Source organism: Girardinichthys multiradiatus, chromosome 3 (genome assembly GCF_021462225.1).
Source record: "Girardinichthys multiradiatus isolate DD_20200921_A chromosome 3, DD_fGirMul_XY1, whole genome shotgun sequence".
Taxonomy (NCBI): domain Eukaryota; kingdom Metazoa; phylum Chordata; class Actinopteri; order Cyprinodontiformes; family Goodeidae; genus Girardinichthys; species Girardinichthys multiradiatus.
Window position 1 is genome coordinate 198,590 of NC_061796.1, and position 26,417 is coordinate 225,006.

General features: G+C 42.2%; 1 protein-coding gene across 2 annotated transcripts; it reads left to right on the top strand.

Moving 5' to 3' along the window:
* Positions 1-505: 505 nt before the first annotated feature.
* On the top strand, positions 506-22,004 carry ppox (protoporphyrinogen oxidase). Of its 2 annotated transcripts, none has more exons than XM_047362133.1 (13): positions 506-657; positions 5,466-5,556; positions 8,167-8,301; positions 9,103-9,218; positions 10,123-10,255; positions 11,729-11,873; positions 12,435-12,628; positions 17,006-17,066; positions 17,282-17,400; positions 18,364-18,477; positions 21,316-21,465; positions 21,585-21,627; positions 21,708-22,004. In XM_047362133.1, exons 2-13 carry the CDS (start codon positions 5,473-5,475, stop codon positions 21,842-21,844), a joined length of 1,431 nt encoding a protein of 476 aa, XP_047218089.1. In that variant the 5' UTR covers positions 506-657; positions 5,466-5,472; the 3' UTR covers positions 21,845-22,004. The 2 variants fall into 2 exon arrangements, with proteins under 2 accessions (XP_047218089.1, XP_047218090.1); XM_047362134.1 differs by having other exon boundaries at positions 21,585-21,623.
* The last annotated feature ends 4,413 nt before the right edge of the window (positions 22,005-26,417 follow it).

Consider the following 26,417-nt stretch of genomic DNA (forward strand, 5'->3'; position numbering starts at 1 on the left):
TTTTTCAATCTCTTGGTTTTTACTGTTACACTGCTGAATCTCAGCACTGTTGAACTCCACCACTTTAGCGATATTTGCAATAGACAACGTATTCTGTTTCATTTCTTACCCAAAGTTCATCATCATTTTTTGAAGATTTTCAACCGCTGCTAAGATTTTAGCGTTAGGAGCATCTGATCCATCTTCCTCATCTCCTTTTGTTTTCTTGTATGGTACCGGGGTTTTGTACTGTGATGTTAAGGCATTTTTGATCCCTTTGGCATCGGTATCCATATTTGAGATCCACTGTAGTCGTGTGTTAGCAGTGCTTTGCTATCTTTAGCTCTGCTGTTAGCCATTTTTATAGTTGTTTTCTTCCTATCTTTTGTTCTTTTACCTTTCAATGGGTCATGTATTAATTTCGTAGTGATCCTGCTGTATTTGCTGGGTGGTTTTCCAGGGTGGTCATGTCATATTTGAAAAACACAAGTCTAAGAAAGAATTGATTTTCCTGTTCACACTCCAGTCCAGTTGGTGGCGGTAATGTGCCCTATAGTTGGTGTGCCAACTGTCAGAAAACATCATATGAAAAGAAGACGACGCTCTTGGTTCCATAATCGTTCGAATAGTCGTTGTCTGGTCGTGAGTCTGATTGTCCCGCTGCTGTCACACTGAAAGGTAACACGATGGCTATGTGTGTGTGTTAAAGCAAATATCTGAGCGACATGTGATGTAGTCACTGTCTGAATGACTTGTATGTTTTCAGGTGTTTCCTGATACTATCAGCTCTAACATACCGCAGTTGTTTAGTAGAGACTAAAATGTGTGTTTGCTTTGATTTATTGGTTGTTTGTCGCCGGTTTTCTCCCGTCTCTGGAACAAAAATATAACAATAAGTTGTGCACTTCAGTTGACTCAGATCAAGGGTTTTTGTGAACGTCAACAGGTTTCTCACTGCAGCTTTCATACTTCATTCTTGCTGAAGTTGGTACCCAGTTCGGTGCTTGACTAAAGGGGTATTCCGCTGCATTTAACTCTACTTTTAGGCTAATCTTCTCGTGTTTAAAATGCTCCAACCCGAACTGGTTTACTTTCTTCTCACGTAGGTCAATGTGAAACGTTTTATTCAATTTGTGAAACATTAAAAAAGGAAGATATTAATGCTTCTTTGTTTGTTTTTTAACCCTAACCATATTCAACTCGAAACCTAATCCACTACATCCTCAAATCTGCAACACAGATTATAGAAATATTTAAACGTTGGTAAACAATCTTTCCCAGTGAAAAAAATAGGCTTTTAATCACAGTTTATTAACCTTTATTAAAACAAAACAAATCAAGAAACACTCACAAGCCCTTGCAGACATATTAGAACGTTTTTTTCTGACTTAAGAGGCAAGGTCATTGAAATCAATGAATCAGCTGGCAGATACTGGACTTAAAAAAATGGATAACAAAAATATTGGAATAAAGAACCCTTTGCACCAAAAAAACAAAAAAAATAGGCAGTACGAATTGGTACTGACTCCCACTAAAATGTATACAGTTTATTCAAAAAGAAAGATTTTGTGTTCTCAAAGAACTGGGTTTCTGGTCAACATGCAGATGGAAACAGGAATCTGCACTGAACATTAGCCAAATATATGCAATGAAGACACACTGAGAAAATGAAATAATCATTCAGTTAAAGTAATTAAAATCTGTTTTGCTTGTTGTTGTAGAGAAGCTGTTAATGCAAATAAGGACAGAAATGGACAAGGATAATGGAAAAACCTTTTCATTGGACTTTCACATTTGAGAATGTGCAATAAAAAACAAAACTGTGTTTTAAATTAACTAATTATTTTAGAATTAAGACCTTAGGTTTACAAGATATGGGTAAGAAGTATTATATCACACACTTTTATTGTTGATCACAAACTGCACAGCTGTCATTTTTCAATCTTATTAAACTATTTTAGGTATTTTTACATTTCCAACTAGAGGAGATCGAATGTAGTCCAGAGCCATTAAATGCAACAGAATAGCTCTTTAGTCAAGCGGTGAAAAGGATGCTGTGAATCAAATGCCAAATTCATCATCATTTTGTTTTTTCTCCGCTGATACTAGTATTACTACTACCACTTTAAACAATATTAGTTTCAATTCAATTCAGTTTATTTATATAGCGCCAATTCACAACACATGTCGTCTCAAGGCACTTCAGGTCAGTCAGGTTCATACATTCTAATTAGTCCTAATCATTGAACAGTGCAGTCAGAGTTAGTCATTTATTAAAATTGGATAAAAAGTTTTTCTGTCTAAGGAAACCCAGCAGATTGCATCCAGTCAGTGACTTGCAGCATTCACTCCTCCTGGGTTAGTTTGCCAGCAGAAGCTTGGACGATGCCCCTCTCCAGGAAGGTGTCACAGGTAGATACAGTCAGGCCAGGTGTAGCTTCTAGGAAGACAAAAGAGAGAGAACATAAAGTTAGAAGCTGAAATAACAGCAAATAATGCAAAATTGGAGAGTAGTGTGAGAATGTAGCGAAGAGGGTGAAAGTGGTCATTATGTCCTCCAACAGCCTAAGCCTATAGCAGCATAACTACAGAGATAGCTCAGGGTAACCTAAGCCACTCTAACTATAAGCTTTATCAAAAAGGAAAGTTTTAAGCCTAGCCTTAAAAGTAGACAGGGTGTCTGCCTCACGGACTAAAACTGGGAGCTGGTTCCACAGGAGAGGAGCCTGATAACTAAAGGATCTGCCTCCCATTCTACTTCTAGAGACTGTAGGAACCACCAGTAAACCTGCAGTCTGAGAACGAAGTGCTCTGTTAGGAACATATGGACCAATCAGATCTCTGATGTATGATGGATCTAGATCATTAAGGGCTTTATATGTGAGGAGGAGAATTTTAAATTCTATTCTGGATTTAACAGGGAGCCAAAATATGTGAAACATGATCACTCTATTTTCATCAGAAGTCTTGCTGCAGCATTTTGAATCAGCTGAAGGCTTTTAACTGCATTTTGATTCCTGATTAGTAAAGAATCACAATAGTGCAACCTTGATGAGATGATCTACTGTCTTAGTTCAAAGTTCCTTTTTAATGAATGCAATTGAATAACACTGCTGCCTGTAAACTAACCAAGCAGATCTGTTGCCCCCAGGCTGCATTACACATTTAATAAAGAAATCTGTCAGTATTCATGACTTATAAATTGATTCTGTGTAATCTATTTATTGATGGTGGAACTGTCAAACATAGCTAGGTTGACTTGTTCAGGTTTGGAGTCAAGGTGGAACATACTGGGGTTGGACAATGAAACTGAAACATGTGGTTTTAGACCACAATAATTTATTAGTATGGTGTAGGGCCTCCTTTTGCGGCCAATACAGCGTCAATTCGTCTTGGGAATGACATACAAGTCCTGCACAGTGGTCAGAGGGATTTTAAGCCATTCTTCTTGCAGGATAGTGGCCAGGTCACTACGTGATACTGGTGGAGGAAAACGTTTCCTGACTCGCTCCTCCAAAACACCCCAAAGTGGCAAAATAATATTTAGATCTGGTGACTGTGCAGGCCATGGGAGATGTTCAACTTCACTTTCATGTTCATCAAACCAATCTTTCACCAGTCTTGCTGTGTGTATTGGTGCATTGTTATCCTGATACACGGCACCGCCTTCAGGATACAATGTTTGAACCATTGGATGCACATGGTCCTCAAGAATGGTTCGATAGTCCTTGGCAGTGACGCGCCCATCTAGCACAAGTATCGGGCCAAGGGAATGCCATGATATGGCAGCCCAAACCATCACTGATCCACCCCCATGCTTCACTCTGGGCATGCAACAGTCTGGGTGGTACGCTTCTTTGGGGCTTCTCCACACCGTAACTCTCCTGGATGTGGGGAAAACAGTAAAGGTGGACTCATCAGAGAACAATACATGTTTCACATTGTCCACAGCCCAAGATTTGCGCTCCTTGCACCATTGAAACTGACGTTTGGCATTGGCATGAGTGACCAAAGGTTTGGCTATAACAGCCCGGCCGTGTATATTGATCCTGTGGAGCTCCTGACGGACAGTTCTGGTGGAAACAGGAGAGTTGAGGTGCACATTTAATTCTGCCGTGATTTGGACAGCCGTGGTTTTATGTTTTTTGGATACAATCTGGGTTAGCACCCGAACATCCCTTTCAGACAGCTTCATCTTGCGTCCACAGTTAATCCTGTTGGATGTGGTTCGTCCTTCTTGGTGGTATGCTGACATTACCCTGGATACCGTGGCTCTTGATACATCACAAAGACTTGCTGTCTTGGTCACAGATGCGCCAGCAAGACGTGCACCAACAATTAGTCCTCTTTTGAACTCTGGTATGTCACCCATAATGTTGTGTGCATTTCAATATTTTGAGCAAAACTGTGCTCTTACCCTGCTAATTGAACCTTCACACTCTGCTCTTACTGGTGCAATGTGCAATCAATGAAGACTGGCTACCAGGCTGCTCCAATGTAGCCATGAAACCTCCCATACTAAAATGACAGGTGTTTCACTTTCATTGTCCAACCCCTATATATTATGCAGCACATTCATTTGGCAGCTTTCTGCTGCAGAAGGTCTTACTGTATTTGTGAAGGTAGATTGGAGCAGTGGATTTGGCAACCGGTGTAAATCTGACTTCTCTCCTGTAAAATGGTAAGGCACCAGCGTGTTCTGCTGACCAAGCTACAGAACCATACTATTGCAGTGTACTACAGACAGTTTTAAGCAGTGTAAACACTGATTAATTAAAATGCAATTTATCAGACCAAGAAGCTCATAGGCCAGTGTTCATATGTACTGGCATGGATGTTTTCAAGAGCTGCTCCTATTTGTTTTCAGTGGAATTGCTCTCCAGTCTACACTGTATTGTGGCAGGTCTGTTTAAGACCCTTTGCTTTCTTACTCCTTAAAGCTCGTCCTGTGCTATGAAATCAAATTTCGGTTAAATGTTTGTAGTGGATTCCAAGCATCCACCTGCCTAAATACACTGAATGATAAAAATGAAGAAAAAAAGACTAAAACATAAAGCAGCAGAGCCCCTGAAACTTCATGTTTTGAATTCCCAGACAAGCAGTATTGTTACTGTTTATTTGTTTACTGTTTTCCATTTTCTGTCCATAACTAACTACTGGAAAAATGTAATTACACTACATTTCCAAATTTGGTAGATGTTTATATAGTAGATGTTTGCTTATAGAAGGGGTAACAACTTAATGCCCTTAATTGGTCAGCTCAACAATGATGTCAAACTGTCTTTTGCCTTATGTAAAAGTGAACAGCAGGACTGACAGTTGGGTACAAGAACCCGACCCCTGATAATCCAACTGTTTTTCATATCATTGTTAACAGGCCATTTTTAACAGACACACCCTGCCACACTAATCAGCAAGACGCTCACTGGTGGTGTCCTGTTTCTGTTTTAGAGCTCTGTTTTTATTGGATGTTGTTGTGTTTTCAGTCAGCCAATGAAAACAGTAGCAGTCCTTGGAGGAGGTATCGGGGGTTTGGCTGCATCTTTTTACCTCTGCAAGAACCCCCAGGTTACCAAGGTAACACACCAAAACACTAGTTTTAGTTCATGTCATATTTATTTGTTCACAGTCATGTTTAATTCTGAGCCAAATCAGGCAGTGTTCAAGGTTTCTTAAAACAATATTTGTGAAATTATTGATCATGTTCCGCCAGACTCATGTGAAACCTTAATGCCTTGTTAAAAAAAAAGTGCCCCCTGTTTCAGTTCTGTGGTTTTAGGTATCAATATTTTTATTGCTGTGATTTTAGAGAGGCAGTTGTTGGTGGCCATTTTCAAACTATTTAAAGTCCATCATTCTACAGACAATTATTAACAAGTGCTAAACTTGAAATTGACAAGTAGTAGTTGATAGTAGTTGAGATCTTAGCAAATTTCCCCTAAGGTCAGACCATGCAATGCTTGGAGAGATAAGTTATGAGAAAGAATAGTCTTTCTTAATAGGACATGTCAGCATTTAAAAGTGCACCACAAGACCTCTGGCATCAGGTCCTTTGAGAAGATGTTTAACAATCAAAACCCTGTTTGGAGAAAACGAAAGGCAGCCACAGTAATCATTGAATCCACAGTGTATACCTCCATATACCAAAGTATTCTAGAGTCAAATGTGAGACAATTTGTCTAAAAGCAAAAGCTTGAAGAACACTGGCTCATCAAAAAAACATCTCAAATGCATATCTCCAACAGAATTGTTGAAAACAAAAAATCAAAGGGTTGCTCAGTCAAAGTCCAGATCTCATCCTGGTTAAAATGCTGTACTGAGACCTTCAGAGAGCTATGCAGAAACAAAGGCCCACAGATCTTAATAAACTTAAGCAACTTTGGAAGGAGGAGTTGAGGTTGGAAGGCCTCGTAGACATCACCCTGAGCTGTAGCTCTCTCAATGAATTCTCTATCAGATTCAAGTCAGGATTCTTGCTAGGGCACTCCCAAACATCATTATTACTGCCAGGGTACAAATCATTGTGGGTTAACTGTCTCTATTGGTTTAGAGGAATGGCCAGTAAAGTAAACTACTGCCTTAAATAGATGATCTGATTTCTCATCAAATCCTTAACTCAGGAACTTAACTTTCATTAAGTTTATGTCTGATTTCTACAAAGCAGTATAAGTATTTCATTGCAGGTTCTTGTTCTAAACAGATTTGAAGGTTTTTATTTGTCATACTTAACTGTTTTAATTGTAGAAATAAAATTGTTTCTGCTCTAGTTTTGTTGTTTTTTGAATGTCCAGTTGTTCAGCATTAACGGCTTTAATAGTTTTAGTTCAGCTTTGACAAAGTAAACGGAGTGAAGCCTACAGGGGTTGGACACTGAAACTGAAACACCTGTCATTTTAGTGTGGGAGGTTTCATGGCTATATTGGACCAGCCTGGTAGCCAGTCTTCATTGATTGCACATTGCACCAGTAAGAGCAGAGTGTGAAGGTTCAATTAGCAGGGTAAGAGCACAGTTTTGCTCAAAATATTGAAATGCACACAACATTATAGGTGACATACCAGAGTTCAAAAGAGGACAAATTGTTGGTGCATGTCTTGCTGGCGCATCTGTGACCATGACAGCAAGTCTTTGTGATGTATCAAGAGCCACGGTATCCAGGGTAATGTCAGCATACCACCAAGAAGGACGAACCACATCCAACAGGATTAACTGTGGACGCAAGAGGAAGCTGTCTGAAAGGGATGTTCGGGTGCTAACCCGGATTGTATCCAAAAAACATAAAACCACGGCTGCCCAAATCACGGCAGAATTAAATGTGCACCTCAACTCTCCTGTTTCCACCAGAACTGTCCGTCGGGAGCTCCACAGGGTCAATATACACGGCCGGGCTGCTATAGCCAAACCTTCGGTCACTCATGCCAATGCCAAACGTCGGTTTCAATGGTGCAAGGAGCGCAAATCTTGGGCTGTGGACAATGTGAAACATGTATTGTTCTCTGATGAGTCCACCTTTACTGTTTTCCCCACATCCGGGAGAGTTACGGTGTGGAGAAGCCCCAAAGAAGCGTACCACCCAGCCTGTTGCATACCCAGAGTGAAGCATGGGGCTGGATCAGTGATGGTTTGGGCTGCCATATCATGGCATTCCCTTGGCCCAATACTTGTGTTAGATGGGCGCGTCACTGCCAAGGACTATCGAACCATTCTTGAGGACCATGTGCATCCAATGGTTCAAACATTGTATCCTGAAGGAGGTGCCATGTATCAGGATAACAATGCACCAATACACACAGCAAGACTGGTGAAAGATTGGTTTGATGAACATGAAAGTGAAGTTGAACATCTCCCATGGCCTGTACAGTCACCAGATCTAAATATTGTTGAGCCACTTTGGGGTGTTTTGGAGGAGCGAGTCAGGAAACGTTTTCCTCTACCAGTATCACGTAGTGACCTGGTCACTATCCTGCAAGAAGAATGGCTTAAAATCCCTCTGCCCACTGTGCAGGACTTGTATATGTCATTCCCAAGATGAATTGACGCTGTATTGGCCGCAAAAGGAGGCCCTACACCATACTAATAAATTATTGTGGTCTAAAACCAGGTGTTTCAGTTTCATTGTCCAACCCCTGTACATTACAAGTTTATTGGTTTAGAACATCTAAAAGCATTTACCTGACATCAATCAACAGGTAATTGTTTTGGAGTCCAGCAGTCGTTTTGGTGGTTGGCTGTGGTCACTGAGGCGATCCGATGGGGCAATCTTTGAACTGGGACCAAGGGGGATTCGACCTGCTGGGGCAGTAGGACGCAACACTCTCGATATGGTCGGTAATACCCAAAGACTGTTATGAATGGATTTGATGAATTTTGGGGTTATAAAATGATAGAGAAATACTTATTGCTGTAGTCTATTTAGTATGGATCTCAGTCCCCACACTTTAGGAGCTGGAATGATTTTATTTAGAAATGCTAATGAAATCTTCCCTCTTACTTCTCAAACACCATATGAGAGGTGAGAGGAAACTTGCAAGAGCCACTGTGACATATCACATTATAGACCCAATTTCCACAATATAGGAAACGTCTGGTCTCGTTGATGTTTAGTCGAAGGACATGATGCATGACGCTGTAACTTATTTTAGCTTAAATATACTGCCCTGTTTTTCTGTTCAGGGAGAACCCCCTGTCATCTTTTTTACTGTGTGAGATCCAGTGCACAGTTTGAAATAAAGAGAATCTGACGTTAAGATCTTTATTTTCAGTGTGGTGTTTTCTCACCCGACCAGTAAAAGCATTCCACAATGATTTATCCTGTTGATTGGACCTTCTTCGTAAAAAATTTTTGTCAGTAAGAGTTGAGCTTGTATGCAACCTGTGTGTGACCTGGGGGACATCTGTGCATGTACAATTGTGGATCTAGGGGTTGTGTTTAAAGTTATCTGTGCAAGGAAATAAGTCATAAGGAAGGAATTGAGTGCCATTGTAAAACCTGAGGGTTTTGTCTGTTACTCTCCTCTTGCAAGATAAAATTAAAATGTTTACTCTTACTCTATCTAACTGGCTATTTCACTGATTATTTAAAGCTTTTATTTCCATCACATGATGACATGTTTATGTGTTTGCAGGTGGAAGACTTGGGTCTGGAGGGAGATATTCTTCCAGTTACCTACAGTCATGTTGCCTCCCAGAACCGGTATCTATATGTCAGGGGACAGCTTCACAAGTTGCCTTCTGGAATAAGGTAAAGAGGTTAGGAGCTAAGATATCAGCAGAAAGATTTTCCAGTGGAAGAATAAAATAGATTGAAGAATGAAGTATTTGGTTTACTGCTGAACTATTATACCAGAACTGATGTTAGGATAAATTAAATCTAATTAAATAAATGACAAACTTATTATCTTGATTAAATTAACAGAAGATAAAAAATTGTCTGTCAGATGACAATTAAAACACAAATGAAACTTTTCAAACACAACTGTTCCTGTGAACAACGTGGAGGGCCGGGATATATCATCACATAGGTGAAATATAATTGTAGCAGCTTCTCAGCCTTGCGGTACTGAGTACTGTGCAGGACAGCAATAGCAGCTAAATGTTCAGTAGCCGCCCCCCCCCCCCCCCCCCCCCCCAAAGTTTTATTTATATAGTGCCAATTCACAACACATGTCATCTCAAGGCATTTACAAAGTCAATTCAATCAAATCATACAGATTTCAAGTCAGGCATATACATTCCAATTAATCCTAACTATCAAACTGTGCAGTCGGATTCAGTTTATTATTCAGATTGGCTAAAAGTTTTTCTATCTAAGGAAACCCAGCAGATTGCATGGAGTCAGTGACTTGCAGCATTGGATGGATCAGCAATTTATATGTTGAAATAATGCAAAACATTTATTTTGGTGTTTAGAGATTAATGGGTATAAAAGATAGTTTTTTGTTTTTTTTTTCAGTTTATCAGTTTAAAACAGCAGCCAGCCATCCATTCATTGTCTAACTGCTTATGCCTGCAGTGTCGCAGGGCGGCTGGTGCCCATATCTGGCGGTCATCGGGTGAGAGGTGGGGCACACCCTGGAAGGGTGCCACTTTGTATTGGTGACACCTTAATCATATTCTCTCTACCTTGTTTTTATTTTATTTCCCAGGGGAATGTTCCAGACAGTCCCTCCCTTCTCCCGCCCTCTTGTGTTTAGTCTTATCACTGAGATCCTGGTAAAAAAAGGAAAAGAAGCAGATGAGTCCATCCATTCATTTGTCTCTAGGAGGCTTGGAAAGGAGGTGAGGAGATCTCGACCACTTTTTCTTTTTGCATTACAGATCACTAAGATTGTTGTTTTTATAAAATCCTAGCTGGAAGCTAGTGTTGTGAATGAACACAAGCGTTTCCCTAACACCAGCTTTGAAAGGGCATGAAACTGTAACTAAACTTGTTTGGTGTTAATGTCCACACCTGCTGAACCATACACAGTTTCTGTAACAGCTCACAAGCTGGAGCTGATAAAAGCACCCATGTACCAAAAGGATTGAGCTAAAGTCGGCTAATGTTTTTCAGAAGACCCCTGTTATGGATAGGGTTAGGTTTGTGTGCTGATACATTGTATGACAAAACTTTGGAACTCTTTCAAACTTTTAATAGTGACATAAAGCTTGTAAGTAAAACTGATATTTCATTATTTTCCACATTCCCTAAAGAATAGCTTACTGTTGCTCACAGTTTAAAGCATTTCTAGATGTCTGTCAGTTCTGGAACTAGAACTGACAGATGAGTTTGTGGAGGCAGATTGTAGCAACCCAGACATAGGCTTTCAAGTACCCTGTATTTGCATCTGTTTTTTTTTTTTTATCAATGTAACGATAATAAAAAAATAAAGCTGCAGGATGACAATACAAAAATGATTTCCTCTAATACTTTACCTGTGTGGCATAATTTATTATGCTTCAAAGGAAACTATTTGAAACTAAATTGACTATGGGTCCAGGAGGTTGTTTTTGTATGTCCTGATGGATTTTATTTGTATTTTTAATTTCATAACTCCAAGTAAAACAAAGCGACTGCCACTCCTACCTAATATTTTAATGTAAACGTATTCTAAGGCTGATGAGTATTATTTAAGGAATATTTGGTGAGACATTAAAGTTCGATCAGATTTTGACCATGTAGGAACGTCGAGGACAGAGCTAGCTTGAATCATGGTTATTTTTGTGCAGCTGCAACCTTTCATGTTTAAGTTATGCTATTCCCTTTTCATGGGGCTGAAAAGTCGCCCCATGAATGAAGAAAACCTTGTATCTCCAACGACTTGGGAGTATTTGAAGCCAATACCTCAAAATCTTCAGAGGAGTTCATTAAAACACAACATAGGAAAAAAAGGTTTAGTATACGGCATACATCTATGAGACTTTGCTGTTGGTTCTGACAAATTCTGCACATGTAGTGGTTTTCATGGCCGTAGTTCACTTCAGGGGGCGCTTTGGAGCCATTTTAAATACCGTAATTTGTTTTTTGTACAAGTTGTCACACAACATTTTTTTATAAATGTTTTTATTTTCTCTCAACATTTGTTGAGTTTTGGGTTATTTTCAGTCCTCCAATAAGCCTATTCATTTGACGTAAGAGAATAAGAATCATTACAGTTTCATAAGAGTCTTTGAACCAACTTCAATGCTCAAGCCTAATTAAATCAATTCTATCCTCTTTACTTTCTGAAAATTCTATCAGTGCTATTAGATTGTTTTTCACTCTATGTTTAGTTGGCAGACGTAGCCATTGACAGTTTGTGTCGTGGTGTGTTTGCGGGGGACTCTAAGAAGCTGAGTGTGCGCTCCTGCTTCCCTTCACTCTTCAAGGCTGAGCGGCAGAGTGGTTCCCTGACTCTGGGCTTTCTGCTGGACTCAGGTAAACTACACCATTTTCATTTTGTTTTCCTTTCAGGTTCTAGGTTCATCTCAATAACACTTTTTACATGATATGATACCCCACAAAATTTACAGGAGTTGTTTCTAAATTCCTTCTAATCCGAATAATATTGGTAGTTAAACAGTTATTAAAACATCCTTCTCAGATAATGTCTTGTTTATTACATATTTTGAAATCATAGGCTAGTGGTAAATATGGCATTTGTCTTTACCCTTTAAGCTGCTGTTTTATGTCCAATGTCTTATGGAAGCTCAAAACTGTAAGTTACCAGTTGTCAGTGAATGCAACATAATGGCAGGTGAGTTTTTAGAACAAGTCAGATGGACAGAGTGCAGCCACACAGGATCAATCTGTAAATATGTTTTTTTTTTTTTTTTTTTGTCTTAAAGGGCAACTCTGATTGTGTAAAACCAGTTATCCACACCTCCAACCTATCATGTATATGTGTGATGGTGATTTGAAAGAGAATATTTTTTTGCTGCTTTATTAATGTAGTCTGCATAGTTTATTTTATTAAATGATACGTTTGGAAACCCACAGGTCCAGCTCCTGTGATCCCTCCTGGGCGTTTGGCTCAGAGAGCTCACAGAGAGTCCTGGGCTCAGTGGTCTCTAAGGAGAGGAGTGGAAACCTTGCCGGAATCGATCACTGAGTACTTACAACAGAGGGGCAGAGTGGAGCTTCACAAGGATGCAGCTGTTAAACAAATTATTCCCACAACATCTGGATGGAAGGTTGGTAAAAACACATTGACCTGAATTTGGTAGTGTATGCATAATGGTGCATCCACACCGAACGCGGATTCTGCGATAAGAGCGGCCAATTTACATGTTATCCCTATGTAGAGGCGCGTTCAGGAGCGGTGTGGCGCGGTGCGAAGGAGACGGTGGAAGCGGCGCGGAAGGCGCGCCGAGCGGAGCGAGAGCAATGGACGAGTTGAAAAATCTGAACTTTTTCCTAAATTCGCGTCACGTCAACCAATCAGGGACTGGATGTGGCTGTGACGTAGGGTGAAAGACCGCAGCGGAGAAGAAACATTAAAAATCGGCAGTTTTTTTATTGAGCTGAGATTTATTTACTCACCGAAGACAGAACGCGGGACAGCAGATCTCTGAACTGGGTCCTAGATAGACGGAAGTACCGCTGAAATCGACCGTCATCCAGACGCAGCTCCTGGAGTAAGTGGTGGTAATCTCCGAACTGTTCCCATCCCTGAAGAATCTGGTGAACCCAGGGACGTTGACGACGGCGGCATTTTTCGGCTCTCCACAGGTAAAACACCATAATTATCCGTGAAATCCATGTCCGCCATGTTCAGTTGAAACCAGCAAGCAGCAGATGGAAGCTCCTCCTATTTGATGACGCAGCGAAGCGTTGCCGCTTGTTGCCAAATGACAACGCGGCGTTCACACGGAATGTCAAGCGGGCAAAAGCACACAAATGACGCGAAATAGTCGCAGAATCTGCGTACTTTGCATTGATGATTAAAGATTGATAATTTACTTAGTTGAACTAAAATATTGGCGCCCTTTAATGAAACCTTGATCCCAAAAATTGGGTTTAAAAAAACCTAGCGTACTGTGCTTTTGGTTCTGTAGGATATATCAGCGATTTACCTTAAAGTTTCCAAAGACTGAATTTCACAGTTACTAAGATGTCACTACACATCTAGGGTTGCCATGATGAATGCCAGGAGATGTACTTCTGCAGCTGCACTCCAACTAGTTGGCCTTTCTAAATCACCATAAGATTGTAGGTACAGCTGGTAGATGGTTGCAGCTAGGGAAAACGTGACTTTCTTTTATTCTAAACCTAAGATACTGTGCCATCCACATTTTATGTTGGTTATCGTTCTGGAGAACCCAATGATGAGCATGTTTCTGACAGAAATAACCAGATGCTTGTTTAAAATCTCCTGGTATTTTCAAGACTTTGTGATTCTGTGCACTCTAAGAGGTTTCCTGGGCTTTTGGAATAGAAAGACTTCCACAGCATGACAGATCCTTCACCAAACCTACCAGTGGGTATTACTCCTTTGTTTGACTCAAAACCCACCTGGAGTTTTTTTTATGACAAGATGCTCTATCTCTGTCTTATCTGACCAAATCATAATGTTTCGGTTAACATACCTTTAATTCAATTCAATTAGATACTTTATTGATCCCCGAGGGGAAATTAGACAAGGGAGGGGAACGGGTCACGGAGGCTTTGCTGCCCACTCACAGGTGCTGCCCTTGTTAGATGAGAAAAGAGGCCACATTAGGTAAGTAGAGGGAAAATATCATATTTCACACTTTATCCTTAGCAGGATACAGTTTGAGATTGCAAAAAACCTCAACACAAAGAAGCAACAAGTTTACCAAACAACATGCTGGGAACAGTGAAGGTGGTGTGAGGGGTGCATATGTTTATCTTGAGCAAGTGAGTGTTTGCAAGTGAGTCCATGAAGCACTGTCCCAGAGGCCATTGTCCTTGATGGTACGTTGGAATGTTCATCAACCAGCCACAAAGTTCTGAGCAGGTCCACAGATGTCCTCAGGGAAGGGAGGGGGGCAGAGGGAGCAGAGCGTCATGTTTGCATAACTTCCAGGAGAAGTTGAAGATAACCAGCCATCAAGGCCGTGCAGAGGAGCCAGATTCAGAAAAACAATAATTATTTGGGTTAGGCTGACTCTTAATTTTCCGTCAGCCTTGAGAGTCTCGCTGGTGCTTCTCAAAGGCGAATCCAAACGGTCAAATTTCTGGTCTTTCGCCAGATCCGAGGGAACAACTTTCTCCAAGATTTATCCCATTTCACCCCTGAGTCCAGGAACCGCAACCTGCCTGCGATCCTAAGGATCACATCCAGTCTGCGATTCAGCTCAGGTTACATCTCAGTCTGAGTGCTGATCACTCTGAAGATCCCATCACACATGCCAGGCAGCCTCACAATTGCCAGAACAACTGCTGACATTGTCTGAATTTCTCAATATGCCAGGTAACCCGCTGACTCCAAACAGCAGAAATCCTGATATCAAACATCCTATTATTTACACATCTTCCACATCCTCAACTGAAACTATCGACAAACACACAATCCTCCACTTCTGCCAGGAGTCCATCGTGTATCCAGAGAAAAATGTCCCGTCTGGACAAGAGGGTCCCCTCCAGCATGTCTTCTCATCGAGAAAATTTGATCAATTGCATTGAGAGACCAGCTGACCAAATCCATAACTCCAAATTTTGGACGATATGCAAAAAGAGGCTCCAAGAAGAAAGACAAGACACAGAGCTGAAGCAGGGCAGATATGGGAGGGGGTGGGACACAGACAAAAGCGTCCTCCTCCACCGAGAGCAGAAAGAAAGAAGAGAGTTAGAGTTTAACGTTAATGTTTGTCATGGTATAATAAATAAAAATTAAAATGATTGTTAAATTTATTTTAAGCATACCAATAATTGTGCCCCTGGTTAATTTAAAATTCAACTAAAACAATTAACATGGCTTTTTTCCCACAGACAAATATAAATGCTAATTACGTAAATCATTATGTAACTTTGTATACGGCGTGTTGCGTGATCGTGGTCACTCGCCTGCAAGTTTCAAGGCTTGACGCGCGCTTTGGTCCCTCCGTTAGTCGCTATCCGCAGCCAGAATGAGACCAAGCCGAGGGGGAAAGGTGCTCTTGGGCCAGACATGTGATGTTGAAAAGTGCAGAGATTTATACTGGCCTTGGCTGGGGCCCAAACATTATGCTATTTCAATACAATTTTATTGGGTGCCAATAAATGTGGCTGGCACTGTATTTTACATTTACATTTTACATTTGTTAATGTGCATTAATTCCTGCAATTTAAGGCCGTCAAGGCCGGAGTGAGCTAGGGTGGTCACTGAGAAAAAAATTATTTGGTTCTTTCAAACAGGTTATTTCAACAAGTAATTGCAGTATGAAATGCAGTATGAAATGCAATATGAAATGCAATATGGTTGATTGATTACTTCAAAAATTTAGAGTATTTCCATTTTTTTTTCTAAAAGTTTAAGTAAATCGTAGAATTATTAAAAAATGACTATAGTATGGAAATACACAAACAGATAGCACCTTGTAAATGATTCAATTTGCAAAGAGCTGGATGTGTAAACTAGGCACCAAAGGCCATAAATGGCAGCATCTTGATTAAAGCAATAATGTTATCAGGTAGTTGGTTGGGTTGTCCAACAATCAAACAGTGAGTTAAGATCTTCTAACACATACAGTGCTTCATAGGTGCATTTGAGAGCATTGCAAGTATTTTGGAGTTTGATATGGATCATATTTTGGGCTTTGCATTTAGCTGCAAGTTGTCCAGCATGTGAGTCAACTTGATGTGAAATGACAAGACTTGTGTTCATGTACCAGTTGATGCCAACATCAGGCATCATCAGTGCGCAATTACATTTCTTTGACAAAATATCATGACATATTACAAAATAAGATTCCTCTTACAAATGCCCCTTTTAAACTGTACTTTGCCAAAAGAAGCCTTGTTATTGTCCAGAGGTTCCGAGTGGCTGGACTGTCAGTCAGTCACTAAGAGACATTCTGATTAAAAGAACCATCCAGACTGTTGTCATCAATATGTCCCTGTTGTCAGTTCAGTTCAGTTTGATTACATCGGTCAATTCTCAATAAATGTCATTTCAAGGGATCTAACAAGAAAAAAAGGGTCCAATTTATTTCCCAATGACAAACAGTCCAGTCTGACTCCAAAAGTAACAGAAGACAGTCTAATTTAGTTTATGATGCCAATTGCCTAAAAGGAATCTATGCAAGCATAGCTTTATGACCAGTTGTGCTCTGTGATGATGTGGGGTTGTCTGTGTCCTTGGCAAAGCTCATTTCTACGTCTGTGATGACAGTCTCATTTCTTTTGGTTATTAACATCACACAGTTCCAAACGCTGATTCAGGCAACAAATCTCTGATCCTGTTTATGTTGCTGGCATGTGGTCTTCAGTAGATAATGTAGCATGGAAGAGCCTAATCAGCTACACATGTTGACTTGAATTCCGTACAATTTAAAAAAACACATTTAAAAAATATCAACAAGGTTTGAAAAGCTGTTTTTTACATGACCTTTGAACTTTGTGTTTAGGTCCATATGGAAGATGGTGTAATATCTGTTGATCACATCATTTCTGCTCTACCAGCCAAAGGCAAGTGGGGAATTGTTGAGATTGTTTCAGTTATTCTTGAAGGGCTGTTGGTAAGCTCACCTTCTGTACGAACATAACAACATGGATGTTACACAGTTGAGTGCTGTCAGTCATTTTATCAAAAATTGTAAGCATCTTGTGCTTTGTTCTAAAATTTTGTACGCAATATAACCAAAGAGGAAGCAGATGTTTTACTCTCACTTCTGTCCTCCCAGCCCTTTCCTACATCATGCCGCCATCCTGCCAAAGTCTTATCCAGCAGCTGCAGGACATCTCAGCAGTAACAGTAGCTGTGGTCAGTCTGGAGTATGATGGTTCCATCCTCCCTGTAACAGTAAGGTCCTCGGTACTCACGTTACTCACTGTACGTTCAGGCATTTTCCTGCTGTCAAACACCTGGCCTAAATGAATTAGGTGATTGACAGGCTTCTGTAGCACTTGAAAGTATGTTGAGTAAGTCATGCAACCACCTGAATCATGTGTGCTGATTGGGCTGGCAGTTAAACTACATCTACAGATTAACGGATCCAACAGCTGAATTTAAGCCACAGTACACTGTGAGGCATGGAGGCTAAGGCATCATGAATGGAATACATGTTGCAGGACTTCAACAAGCTGGTGGAGCTTATCTGAGGATGAACGAGATTGTCAATGGTGATACCAGCCAGTCAGTCACTCTAGGATCAGTTTAAATATGAATACATTCAAATACATGATGTTGTCCCATGCTGAATGTCCCTCAACATGGGTGTTCTGGCCTAGATGGTGACCCCGAACACACCAACAAGATTGTGGCGATGTTATGGTGTGGTCCAGCCCAATCCAAGTGAAACTTTTTAGTGTGACATCTAAAATGCTGTTTCTGGGGAAGAAAAAAAGCAACAAATGCAGAGGAACTATGGGATGTTGTCCAATCTTCCTGGGCTGGAATACCTGTTCATATGTCCCAGATGTTAGTCGACTACATGCAACACAGATGTACAGCAGTGATTATACAACACTATATTAGTTCGGTGAATCACATAATGTATTAATCAGTTTCTACAGTAAATGTTCATCTTGGAAAGACAGTTGCAGACACTGCTGTTTTTTAACAATCCTTTTCTGCTAGAGTAAAAACAAATTGATAGTTTGTTTTCTGCAGGTTTTGATTTGGAACAGTCTGCCATGTTTTCAGTGCATTAGCATGTAATGGAATAAAGTATAACCGTAATTGTGAGCTTTACTAAACACACTGCTACCTGAACCTGACTGTATGTGTGTGTATATATATATATAATATGTTTGTTGTTGTCAGGGTTTTGGCCATCTTGTTCCTTCATGGGAGGACCCAGGTTTACTTGGGGTAGTCTATGATTCTGTTCCCTTCCCTCAGCACAACAGACCGCATGGACAGACAACAAGACTGACGGTATATACACACACACATTCTGACAGAAGTACATGTTTAATTTATGTCTGTAATTTGTTGTCTCTACTTGAAAAATGTGTCGCTGGTATTTCGAATGCATGTTTTAATATGAATGCATTGATAATTCTGTGAAAATCCGCAAAGAATTCTATGAAACACATGCACACAGGTTAACATGTGGGTCTGTATTCACTGCAGTGTAGATATGTACCCACCCTGGTTTCCACATGCCTATGGTCATGAGTGACTTTTAGTCTTTGTACATTCACATCTTCAACAAGTAGAAATGTGCCATCAAAACAGTATTTTACAGCACCTCAAGACAAGAAGAAGCTGATTGAAGTCCAGTCCCAATAAACATATATTGCACCTTCCAACAGTTTAAGGATTTCATATTTTAGGAAAACATAAGTGATCTTGTCTTCATTAGGTTCTAAAAGGATTTAAATCTACCCTCAAGTGTACAGAAAGGTGCAACTGATTCCACACAGTTATCATTTAGCAAACAAAAATGAAGCCAAAATTGAGAAACTGTATGAAAGTAACTGTTTGCAGCTTATAGAACCACCTTTAGCAACAATAACAATAAGTATTTGTTTTTTCTGACATTAATGTTATCTCACAATGTTGTGGGGGACATTTTGGCCACTCTTCTTTACAGTTTTGTTTTGGTTATTTTTTTTTGATTGTGATGAATTGATGTGAATACTTGTCTTCTTCTCCTGGGATTTAACATAACTGCCTGGTCCTACAAGCTTATACAGGGGTTGGACAATGAAAGTGAAACACCTGTCATTTTAGTGTGGGAGGTTTCATGGCTATATTGGACCAGCCTGGTAGCCAGTCTTCATTGATTGCACATTGCACCAGTAAGAGCAGAGTGTGAAGGTTCAATTAGCAGGATAAGAGCACAGTTTTACTCAAAATATTGAAATGCACACAACATTATGGGTGACATACCAGAGTTCAAAAGAGGACAAATTGTTGGTGCACGTCTTGCTGGCGCATCTGTGACCAAGACAGCAAGTCTTTGTGATGTATCAAGAGCCACGGTATCCAGGGTAATGTCAGCATACCACCAAGAAGGACGAACCACATCCAACAGGATTAACTGTGGACGCAAGAGGAAGCTGTCTGAAAGGGATGTTCGGGTGCTAACCCAGATTGTATCCAAAAACATAAAACCACGGCTGCCCAAATCACGGCAGAATTAAATGTGCACCTCAACTCTCCTGTTTCCACCAGAACTGTCCGTCGGTAGCTCCACAGGGTCAATATACACGGCGGGCTGCTAAAGCCAAACCTTTGGTCACTCATGCCAATGCCAAACGTCGGTTTCAATGGTGCAAGGAGCGCAAATCTTGGGCTGTGGACAATGTGAAACATGTATTGTTCTCTGATCAGTCCACCTTTACTGTTTTCCCCACATCCAGGAGAGTTACGGTGTGGAGAAGCCCCACAGAAGCGTACCACCCAGACTGTTGCATGTCCAGAGTGAAGCATGGGGGTGAATCAGTGATGGTTTGGGCTGCCATATCATGGCATTCCCTTGGCCCGATACTTGTGCTAGAAGGGCGCGTCACTGCCAAGGACTACCGAACCATTCTTGAGGACCATGTGCATCCAATGGTTCAAACATTGTATCCTGAAGGCGGTGCCGTGTATCAGGATGACAATGCACCAATACACACAGCAAGACTGGTGAAAGATTGGTTTGATGAACATGAAAGTGAAGTTGAACATCTCCCATGGCCTGCACAGTCACCAGATCTAAATATTATTGAGCCACTTTGGGGTGTTTTGGAGGAGCGAGTCAGGAAACGTTTTCCTCCACCAGTATCACGTAGTGACCTGGCCACTATCCTGCAAGAAGAATGGGTTAAAATCCCTCTGACCACTGTGCAGGACTTGTATATGTCATTCCCAAGATGAATTGATGCTGTATTGGCTGCAAAAGGAGGCCCTACACCATACTAATAAATTATTGTGGTCTAAAACCAGGTGTTTCACTTTCATTGTCCAACCCCTGTACATCCTTGTGAAGTGTCTTGTAACTTTTCATATTTTGTTACGTTATGTGTCAGGCCAACACAAAGCAGCTCATAATTGGGAATTAGAAGGAAAATGGTACAAGGCTTTGAAACTTTTAACAAATAAAAAAAACTGAATTAAATTTAAATTCAAAAATACTTTATTAATCCCAAAAGAAAGAGGGGGCTGCACATGGTTTAGCAATAGAGCAGGCACTCGTTATACATAGAGTATTAGTGCTCATTGCAGCGGTCTGGGGTTCTTCCCCTCTTCTCATTTCAGACCCATTTCCTTTCTTATTACTGTAAATGTGGTGCTACAAGCACCACAAAATCTTAAAAAATATTTCAATCTAAAAGATGTAGTACAACTGCCTTTTTACTCTCTGCTCTGCACTTCTAGGGACATGGTACTTAGCCCAAGCTCATTTAGATTGGATGTAGAGCATCTGTAAACATTAATTATTCAGTCTTGCCACAGATTTTAGTTGGGTGTAGGTGTGGACTTTGACTAGTCTCTTCTAACACAAATATTGTTTGATCTTAGCCATTCTATTGTAGCTCTTGCTATCCGAGATTCTCCTATTTATCACATGATTTCTCTATAAAATATGTTTTGAAAAGTACCATAAAGTTGAAACAGTTGTAGATACTTTTAACAGACACTGTATATGTATGAACATATTAAAACTTTTAAACATTTGACTGTAACAGTATGCAGAGTGACCAGTACTCTTTAGTGAATTCTTGATCTTTTCCACTCAGAAGGATCTGGTTGCATGTTGAAATCTGACTTTCTGTCTCCTAGGTCATGATGGGGGGTGCCTGGTTCCAGAATGAATTTGGGACCCCAAAGGCAGTAACAACAGAGGGCCTTTTAGCAAGAGCCACTGAGGCGGTGCGCTGCCACTTGGGAGTTAGTGTGTCACCGAGCTGGAGTAATGTGGCTCTTCACAGGGTACATCAGGACAAATGATTTATGAAAACACGAATCCTAATTTACATTCCAACACGTGATCATCTTCAATACAATTATTACTGTTCCTTGATGGTTTTCATTGCTGTTTACCTTCTCAGGATTGTATACCTCAATATTACCTTGGGCACTTTCAGAGAGTAGGTGAGTGTTGACTTTTGCTTTAAATGAATAAAATGAGTGTTCATAAATTGAAACTATAAAATCTGTTTGCCTTTTTTCAGATTGCATGCGAGGCTTTATAAAGAACAATAATCTAGCGCTATCCCTGATTGGCTCTGCATATGATGGTGTGTCTGTGAATGATGTCATCTTCAGTGGACGAACAGCTGTAGCAGAGCTGTTGGGAGGTGGAGTTTGATGCAACGAGAGCAACGGATCATATTCTCATCGGGAAATGCACGTGATTTTTTTTTTCTGAGAAATATAACTGACAACATCAATATTTTGGCCCCTTTTTACTGGAACTTATATCATTTCTAAAATATGTCTATAATAAAATAATGGGCATTGCATCAAAATTGATCTCTTTCTAAACCAATCCCATGACAGTTTTTTTAAACCGACTGATAAATAAATTATAATAATAGATTAATAGAAAACTTGCTATTATGGTATCAGAATGCAATGAACAACACTGTGCATGATTCCTATTATTCTGATGAGAAAATATGGTCATTTCATTTGACATATCACCCACACCATATTGCCAAAAATATGCACTCACCCACCTAAATCATTGTATTTGTGTTTTTCAATCATTTCCATGGCCACAGGTGTTTAAAATGAAACAACTAAGCACACAGACTTCCTAAAACATTTATGAAAGAATGTGTTGCCCTCAGTAGTTCTGTAAGTTAGCATGGTACCATGACAGGATCTGGGCAGTAAGTATGGTTATGAAATTCTGATGCTATTGAGTTGTGGCTATTGGGTAATAGCCACAACTCTTTCACAAAGTGTTAGGCCACAGAAAATCACAGAGCGAGCTGTGCATAGATAACTTAATGGAATGGGTATCATGGCTGAGCAGCTCTATCCAAGCTTTGCAATATAAAGGTCGCAGCCAGTGGAGTCTAGAACAGCGGAGATGTTGTATGGAGTGACAAGTAATACCTCTGCTTGGCAATACCATGGATGAGTCTTGGTTTTGCAGTTGCCAGGGCCCTATTTTAAGAAAACAGGGTTAACAAGCTCTAGTAGAATAGCACATAACCTATGAGTAGACCTGCTCCACTTTGGTTTCAGAACACAGGGGAACACTTGGGTTACTCAAGTTGGAGTCAAAGTCGTACGCAAGTATATAAGAAGCCCTCATCAATGGAAGGCAGATAACATGATTCACCATGGCAACGGGAGGAAATAAGAAGTCTCCAGTGCGCATTTCTCACCGATGGAATTAGGAATATTGATGACGGCATATGGAGAACATCAGCACTAGTTTAAGAAGAAAATCAATACTGTTGCTGGTGCAAAATAGACTGGCAGAGACCATGTCAATGTGTGAACGTGATTTGATGAAGACTTAAAGTGGAATCCACGACACTACACTTATCGAACGTCCAAAAAATTAATAAAGTGTAGGTGTACAATAAATGAGTGTCTAGGTGCAACCCAGCAGGCAAAAGACATGGCAGCAAACCAATATGAAATATAAAAATCCAGTTAAATCAGGTGAGGTCCAGTTATAAGCTATTGTTATTTTTAACTTTTACCAACTGAATTGCACAGGATATTCGTTCGTTCGTCGTCTTCCGCTTATCCAGGACCGGGTCGCGAGGGCAGCAGACTCAGCAGAGACGCCCAGACGTCCCTCTCTCCAGACACCTCCTCCAGCTCCTCCAGGGGGAGCCCAAGGCGTTCCCAGGCCAGCCGAGAGACATAGTCCCTCCAGCGTGTCCTGGGCCGTCCCCTGGGCCTCCTCCCGGTGGGACGTGCCTGGAACACCTCCCAAGGAAGGCGTCCAGGAGGCATCCGGTATAGATGCCCGAGCCACCTCAACTGGCTCCTCTCAATGTGGAGGAGCAGCGGCTCTACTCCGAGCTCCTCCCGGATGGCCGAGCTCCTCACCCTATCTCTAAGGGAGTGCCCGGCCACCCTACGGAGGAAGCTCATTTCAGCCGCTTGTATCCGTGATCTCGTTCTTTCGGTCATGACCCAAAGTTCATGGCCATAGGTGAGGGTAGGAACGTAGACCGACCAGTAAATTGAGAGCTTTGCTTTTCGGCTCAGCTCTCTCTTCACCACAATGGACCGGCACAGCGCCCCCATTACTGTGGCAGCTGCACCGCTCCATTCTTCCCTCACTCGTGAACAAGACCCCGAGATACTTAAACTCCTCCACTTGAGGCAGGAACTCCCCTCCAACCTGAAGAGGACAAGCCACCCTTTTCCGGTCGAGTACCATGGCCTCGGACTTGGAGGAGCTGATCCTCATCCCAGCCGCTTCACACTCGGCTGCGAACCGCCACAGCGCATGCTGTAGGTCTTGGCTAGAGGGGGCCAGCAGGACCACGTCATCTGCAAAAAGAAGAGACGAAATCCACTGGTCCCCAAACCAGACCCCCTCCGGCCCTTGGCTGCGTCTAGAAATCCTGTCCATAAAAGTTATGAACAGGACCGGCGACAAAGGGCAGCCCTGCCGGAGTCCAACATGCACTGGGAACAGGTCCGACTTAGTGCCGGCAATGCGGACCAAACTCCTGCTCCGCTCGTACAGGGACCGGATGGCCCCTAATAAAGGGCCCCCGATTCCATACTCCTGGAGCACCCCCCACAGGGCATCACGTGGGACACAGTCGAATGCCTTCTCCAGGTCCACAAACACATGTGAACCGGTTGGGCAAACTCCCATGAACCCTCGAGCACCCTGTAGAGGGTATAGAGCTGGTCCAGTGTTCCACGGCTGGGACGAAAACCACACTGTTCCTCCTGAAGCCGAGGTTCGACTATCGGTCGGACTCTCCTCTCCAATACCCTGGCGTAGGCCTTACCAGGGAGGCTGAGGAGTGTGATCCCCCTGTAGTTGGAACACACCCTCCGGTCCCCCTTCTTATAAACGGGGACCACCACCCCAGTCTGCCAGTCCAGAGGCACTGTCCCTGGCCGAGGGCTCCGCCAGGCGTTCCCAGCAGACCCTCACTATGCGCTTGGGCCTGCCGAGTCTGTCCGGCTTTCTCCTCCTCCAGCGGATCCAACTCACCACCAGGTGATGATCAGTGGACAGCTCAGCCCCTCTCTTCACCCGAGTGTCCAAAACATGCGGCCGAAGGTCTGATGATACGACAACAAAGTCGATCATCAACCTCCTGCCTAGGGTGTCCTGGTGCCAAGTGCACTGATGGACACCCTTATGTTTGAACATGGTGTTCGTTATGGACAATCCGTGACTAGCACAGAAGTCCAATAACAAAACACCACTCGGATTCAGATCGGGGAGGCCATTCCTCCCGATCACGCCTCTCCAGGTGTCACTGTCGTTCCCCACGTGGGCGTTGAAGTCCCCCAGCAGAATAATGGAGTCCCCGGGAGGGGCACTATCCAGTACCCCCGACAGGGATGCCAAGAAGGCAGGGTAATCTGCACTACCACTCGGCCCGTAGGCTGAAATGATAGTCAGAGACCTCTCCCCAACCCGAAGGCGCAGGGATACAACCCTTTCATCCACTGGGGTAAACCCCAACACGAGACGGCTGAGCTGGGGGGCAACAAGCAAACCCACACCAGCCCGCCGCCTCTCCCCGTGGGCCACTCCAGAGTAGAAGAGAGTCCAACCCCTCTCAAGGAGATGGGTTCCAGAGCCCACGCTGTGCGTGGAGGCGAGCCCGACTATTTCTAGTCGATATCTCTCGACCTCCCGCACAAGCTCAGGCTCCTTCCCCCCCAGCGAGGTGACATTCCACGTCCCTAGAGCCAGCCTAAGCATCCGCGGATCGGGCCGCTGAGGTCTCCACCTTCGTCCGCCGCCCAATCCTCTTTGCACTGGTCCCTCACGGTTCCCCCTGCAGGTGGTGGGCCCACTGGGGGATGGTCTCGCGTCTCTCGTTCAGGCTTGGCCCGGCTGGGTCCCGCGAGGAGCAACCCAGCCACCAGGCGCTCTCCGACGAGTCCCGACCCCAGGCCTGGCTCCAGGGTGGGACCCCGGTTCCGCCGTACCGGGCGACGTCACATGCCTCGATATTGTGTTCTTCATGAGGGGTTCTTGAACCATTCTTTGTCTGACCCATCACCTAGAACCTGTTTGCCATGGGAGACCCTACCAGGGGCATTTAGGCCCCAGACAACATAGCCTCTAGGATCATTTGAGCACTCAAACCCCTCCACCACGTTAAGGTGACGGTTCAAGGAGGGGATTGCTCCTTGACTGACTGACTGACTGACTGAATTGCACAGGATATACTCAATAAATGCAATTAATGATGTGTAAGAAGTTAATGGATGTCTCATGGCTTAATATGAAAAAGAGTAGACATGCAACTGAAATCGAGATCCCCCCCCCCCCCATGCTCCTAGTGAAACAGCTGTACAATGTGTACTTACAAGAAAACAGAACCATAAGATAAGACAGACTTCTTTTTTATCTCACATGGGAGAATTTAGCTTGTTCCAGCAGCGCTTGATAACACACAAGTAGGGTGCAGATAGTTATGAACAAAATGTGCAATCAAAGAAGAACAATGTAAATGTGCAAAAACACGAAGTAATAATAGAATAAAATAAACAATAAAATTACCTATGTACAGTACAAAGTGGTCATTTGTGCTAAAGTGACAATGATTGCAGGTATTTACAAATACAGAGGTTGTTGCACTAGTTATACAGTAGAACTGAACAGTCAGACAGCGGTTGGGATGAAGAACCTGCGGTAGCGCTCCTTCCTGCACTGAGGGTGTCTGAGTAAGCCATTGAAGGAGTTGCTCTGCTCCTCTACAATC